At 34.0% G+C, this 6,000-nt stretch overlaps 1 protein-coding gene across 1 annotated transcript in view; it reads right to left on the reverse strand.

Moving 5' to 3' along the window:
- LOC125228721 (mitochondrial glutamate carrier 1-like) overlaps positions 1–5,311 on the reverse strand; it is a 57,445-nt gene extending 52,134 nt beyond the window's left edge. Inside the window, exons 1-2 of the mRNA XM_048133385.1 lie at positions 5,172–5,311; positions 4,746–4,823 (exon numbers count right to left, since the gene is read on the reverse strand). Coding sequence (XP_047989342.1) covers positions 4,746–4,801 — 56 coding nt within the window. The 5' untranslated portion in view covers positions 4,802–4,823; positions 5,172–5,311. The remainder of the gene's footprint in view (positions 1–4,745; positions 4,824–5,171) is intronic.
- Between the last annotated feature and the right edge of the window lie 689 nt (positions 5,312–6,000).

Genomic DNA, 6,000 nt, shown 5'->3' on the forward strand with positions numbered 1-6,000 from the left:
ATAGTTAACTGTAGCTGGGACGCTATTGCACAACACCCTGCATTTTATGATTAAGCACTGAGACTTGGCACAGGTTGTTCCTTGGGTGGCCCTGAGTAGATAAAGATCGGGAGGCATCGAGAGCCCCCCTTAATTTAGGAGGGAAGAGGGGGGGAAGGCTGGCGCCGCCGCGCTTCCTTTGAAACCATATTTCTCTAAAACTATACAAAATAGGGCATGCGATATATCATTTTCGGATAAATGAAGGACGAGGAATTCATTTCTGGAACAAAAAAATGTACTTTAGAACAAAAATACAAAAAAAAATGGGAAAATCTTAAAACGAGATTTTTTTTATACATATTATTGCACTTTTTATAAAAACCGTAATAGTTGTTTTAAAATAAAAAATATTATTTAATAGCTACATTTATCTAGTTTTAGAAAATGTATAATTTGTTATAGAAATATATTATAGGACGAGTGATAAAAAATAATTTACATCGCCCGATAGGGTGATTTGAATGCTCATTTCAATAAGTTTTGTCAATGATTTCAGGTATAATCACTATTTTTAACACACGAAAGCTGTAATCATTGTAGTTTATGGCTATTTTAGTGATTAATGTACTTAAAATAAAAAAAATTAGCAAAATTTTAAAAAATATTAAAAATGTGATATTTTTTTTTAACATTATCCTATTTTGTTCTTTCTACACAATATATATCTAAAACAATAAATATCAATAAAAAGCCACATTTATGCAGTTTATAAAAATATATAGTTTGTTATATAAATATATTATGAAACGCGAGATAAAAAATAATGAAAATGAAAATTTTAATGTACGGGTCAGCTTGCATTATTCAATGAGGTGAGGTAAAGGTACTACCCGCTATGCAGTGGAGTTCGTCTAGTAATACAGAAATATACTTGTTCTAATAACGTTTACACATGTAGGTATATCACGAATCACGACCCAGTACAGAAAATTGTAAAAGTCCTATAATATAGTTTATTTTGATTGTAAAATAAAATTGCATGTGACTTCTATTGTAAAAAAAATGTCTTAATCACGTTCTCCTCTCCTAAAGCAGTTCTGCATGCATAGGCTTGAAGATTTTTTAGTTTACTAGCAGAACTTAGTTACTTCCTTTGGGCTCCCTTAAATCGGTTTTACCCATCCTTAAAAGATAAAATAAAAATCGTCATATTCTTCCTTTCAGTATCAATGATAGTTAGTTATTGCGCAATAGTGCCATAAAAAATAAACTAGATTCGTATTAGCATTAAACATTAATGATTTTTGAACTAACACATTGCTTTTGTACAAAGGAGAACCTAAAAAAATGGTCTGAGTAGACGAAAACATGTGTATCGGGGCTAGTACTCAAGGCTCTCAAAAAGTGTAGCTATTTTGAGTTATTCAAATAAAACAACATGAATAGTCTGAATTTAATTATGTATATATCACAACATCCACTGCATAAGCACATCAGCTCCGAACATTTAATTTAAAAAGTCTTTTTTTACGGTTGCACCTTACGCGGCACTGTTTTTTTACACCTGCATCCGACAATTTCGAGGCATGTTTCTGCAGCAACAGGCAACGTTGCGGGCAAGTAGGCTCCCAAATCCCAATTGTTACAGACTTTAGTCCAGCCACAAGTAGCAAATAATGGCAAATTTTGAATTAGGTTTAGTTGACCCCATACATGGACCTATAACCCTTACAAAAATGGTGTAAGGCAGCTTTTGTCGGTGAAATGCTGTTAATTTGGCGGTCTTTTTTGGTTAATAACTATTTTCGGCACTCGTTAACCAAAGTACAGGACGCAGATCTGGAATAATAAATATGTCAAGTAAGAATTATCCATAAATTATGCAAATCATATAGATAACTACTATTTCACAAGATGTATTAGGATCAGATGTATATAATATCTGACCTATCATATCAATCGATAATTTCATGTGATATAAATAGTTAAATTCAGACTATATAGGAGTATGTTGTTTAATTTGAAGTACTCTAAATAACTACACTTTTTGAGAGCTTTGAGTACCTTTACCTCACCTCATCGAATCATACAAGCTGACCCGTACCGTACATCAAGATCGCCCTGCCACGTCACTTTCATTATTTTTTATCTCGCGTTTCGTAATATATTTAAATAACAAACTGTAAACTACATAAATGTGGCTTTTCATTCATATTTATTGCTTTTAGATATATATATTGTATAGAAAGAACAAAATAGGATAATGTTATAAAAAAGTTATCACATTTTAATTTTTTTTAAATTTTTGTATTTTTTATATTTTAAGTACCTACATTTATCACTAAAATAGCCATAAACTACAATGATTGCGGCTTTCGTGTGTTAAAAATAGTGATTATACCTGAAATCATTAACAAAACTTATTGAAATGAGCATTCAAATCACCCTATCGGGCGATGTAAATTATTTTTTATCACTCGTCCTATAATATATTTCTATAACAAATTATACATTTTCTAAAACTAGATAAATGTAGCTATTAAATAATATTTTTTATTTAAAAAAAAACCATTACAGTTTTCATAAAATGTGCAATAATATGTATAAAAAAAAATCTCGTTTTTAGATTTTCCAATTTTATTTTGTATTTTTGTTCTAAAATACAATTTTTTTGTTCCAAAAATGAATTCCTCGTCCTTCATTTATCCGAAAATGATATATCGCATGCCCTATTTTGTATAGTTTTAGAGAAATATGGTTTCAAAGGAAGCGCGGAGGCGCCAGCCTTCCCCCCCTCCTCCCTCCTAAATTAAGGGGGGCTCTCGATGCCTCCCGATCTTTATCTACTCAGGGCCACCCAATGAACAATTGTGCCAAGTCTCAGTGCTTAATCACAAAATGCAGGGTTCCCATACAAGACATAGCAATAGCGTCCCCAGTACTGAGTAACGTAATGCTTTAAAAACTCAAGTGGACTTCTGTCTTTTTTATCTAACGAGTAATTTCAAAAAAATATTATATTGAGCGAGGGTATTAAAAGTTGTGTTTTATATCTTAACTAAATAAATGGAAAATCAAAATGACAATAAAAAATCAATACGTTCGCTAAGATGCAACTGATACCTTCGGCTCGCCCTTTTTGCTCGGTCAATAAATAATACGAAATTTATATTTAAAAAAAATACAAAAAGTTGATAAGAAACCCGGGATTCGAACACAGCTTCACGGCGTGACAGACGACTGTTCACCAACGACGCCATTACATAACACGCAGTTACCGACGAAATTAGGCTATACATATATTAATTTAAATATAAATAATAATGTCAAATTACTCTATAACCGAAGTGGAAGAATTCGTTGTTTCACCAAAGATGATCTACCAGGCATAATAAAGGATTGTATTGTATTATTGTATGAAAATAAAAAATAGGAAAGCAATATAGTTAAATATTCCTTTAAAAAAAATATAAAAAACTTAATAAATTCAAAAAAAGTTCAAATGATTAAATTAAAACTTCGGAATCGAACTCGCGATCTGCTGCATGATAGTCAGTAACTTGACCGAGACGCCATTTCGATTTACACTAGCAGTATCTTTATTGCACGATATGTATCTTTATTGACAAAATGCGTCATTATTTCTGAGTCTGCCGGCGTATTATGATTCCAATTTTATCATCTATCCACGTGGATAAAGCATCCGTCACGCTTTGGCAAGTATGTCAGTGTGAGAGTGACAGTTGTCTTATCCACGTGGACAAGTGATAAAATTGGAAGCATGATACGCGATACGCCGGCTTGCTTGAATTAACTAAACCAATATCTTTAACTTTAAATAATTACTTGTCAAGAGCGAAGTGTCACTGATGACAATGTCAACTAAAAATGCGCGAAATATGACGGCTTTGTGTCTGTACACAAAATTTGGCACGCACATTTACGTAAAATTAATAAAAAAATCACATGGATTTGTCCATGATTTCTGTATGAAACAATGTATTTCATTTAATACTGCGACAACGGATAATGTAAAGTAGATGTATGCGCATATTTTTATTTAGTTGTAGTGTGCGGTGACTAAATAAATGACAGTTGTTGTTTGTATGGAAAGCGAACCACCTTAATAACAAAGTTTCAAAAACAGATAAGTAGTCGACTGTAATATCGTGACTAAATTGGATTCGCAGGTGTTCGTTGGAAAAACAGTATTGTGCAATATCCGGACCTGAAAAGAAAAGGTTATGAACCCCATCTACGGGACATACGCCGGTCTTGCCTTATAAATAGAAAAATGCTTATATGTTCAAAATTTCAACGTTATTTTATTAATTATCTAGCACATTCTGCCCTGTTATTACGTAAAATAACAATGACCATGATTTTGGAACCTAGTCTCATATGAAATTACGCGACAACAAGCACTAGACGGTCTTTCCGTACTCATCGCGGGAGGACGGTCAACCCGCCGAGCCTTAAAAAATGTGATTTTTATCACTTAAAAGTACCTTATTTCACCAAAATGTAAAAGCTTTGTAAAATATAATATTTGCTATCCCGTAGGACCATGCGCATTACGCCATACTACATTAATTATAGAGTTTTATCCACTCAAACTTTATTTCAAATAAACTATGCCGGTCTTGCCCGCACTGACTTTACTTAATGATGAGATGACGAGTGACAGAGATGTATGGAAGAGAAAGACATGCTGCGCCGACCCCAAGTGACTGGGATAAGGGCAAGAGAATGATGATACTTACTGTGGCGGTGGAGGTATTTTTGGTTGTTCGTTTGGAGCTGCTTTTACATTAGCCATTTTTGTGCTTTTTTTTCTTTTTCTGGTGAAAATAATAAAATAAAACAATTACATAGATATACTCAAAGGTTAGAAAGATTAATGCTTTGAATACAATAAAATAACAAAAACGCACATTTTAATTAATGATTTCCGTCAGTACCTAGGTAATGGACAGAAATCGATAATGTCCTCTTGTTCAAACTTCCTAAAGTAATGCAAATAAACGTTACTATATACCAAACTGGAGTAACACTAAATTTCACAGCCGTGTCTGCGATCTATTACACACATGTTATAAAGAATAACGACCGATTATCTTTTAAAAATGGGATATTAAAATGTGAATCAATCACAGCTCACAAGATTTTACGTAACCAAGACTACTAACCTTTCTTTTACGACATTTTCATTATTTTCACAAAAATTTCACTAAATTTATAACATTTTTATAATTATTTGATCACAGGAAATTTAAATATTGACTGATGGACAAGAATAATTTACAGCCAAGAGCCGACCGCCAGTCAAAGTCGAACTCAAAGAGTAATATTAGTATATAGAGAAAGAGTGGCAACTCTATGGTCAAATGTGCATGTATGGAACGTGCTGCCATCTAGTCAGTTGATTTCAAACTAAAATTGACATTTCAACGTAAAAGCTGTCTATGTGTGCGTACGTGTGCAAATACGCATACAGCTGTGTGCGTTTAGTATTATTTATAGGCGTAGACGTGTGTGCGTGTCTTGGATTATTTGAATCGTAGCTCTCTAGACGCCAATGAGATCGGACGTGTTAATTACGATTTTTAATTATTCGCGAGCATAATCTTGCATTCCCGTGCGTTATCTGGGTCAATACTCGGCCATCGCGTTTTCGTAGTTGCATTAAGACAATGCCGAAGTAAGAAAAGTGATTAAAATGTCGGAGAATAGTCCATTTAATCGGAGTGGACTAACGCCTCGTAGCCCGCCCTCAACCCCCACGCCGCAGCCTATCCCGCCAGCGCCCGCGCCCGCAATTATGAAAGAGGATGAAGCCCCCGAAGAGCCTCCGAAGGTCATCGCCACGAGTGATATCAAATCTTGGCTTAGAAAAATAGAATTAAGCCTGCAGGACATCAACCAAACAGCTTCGGAAGGTAAGCTAAACATTGACCAGAAGCTCAGAATTAGCTCTATGTGTCGCAACGTGACTCATTACGCCTCACAAATGGCAAT

The sequence above is a fragment of the Leguminivora glycinivorella genome, chromosome 1, assembly GCF_023078275.1.
Source record: "Leguminivora glycinivorella isolate SPB_JAAS2020 chromosome 1, LegGlyc_1.1, whole genome shotgun sequence".
Taxonomy (NCBI): domain Eukaryota; kingdom Metazoa; phylum Arthropoda; class Insecta; order Lepidoptera; family Tortricidae; genus Leguminivora; species Leguminivora glycinivorella.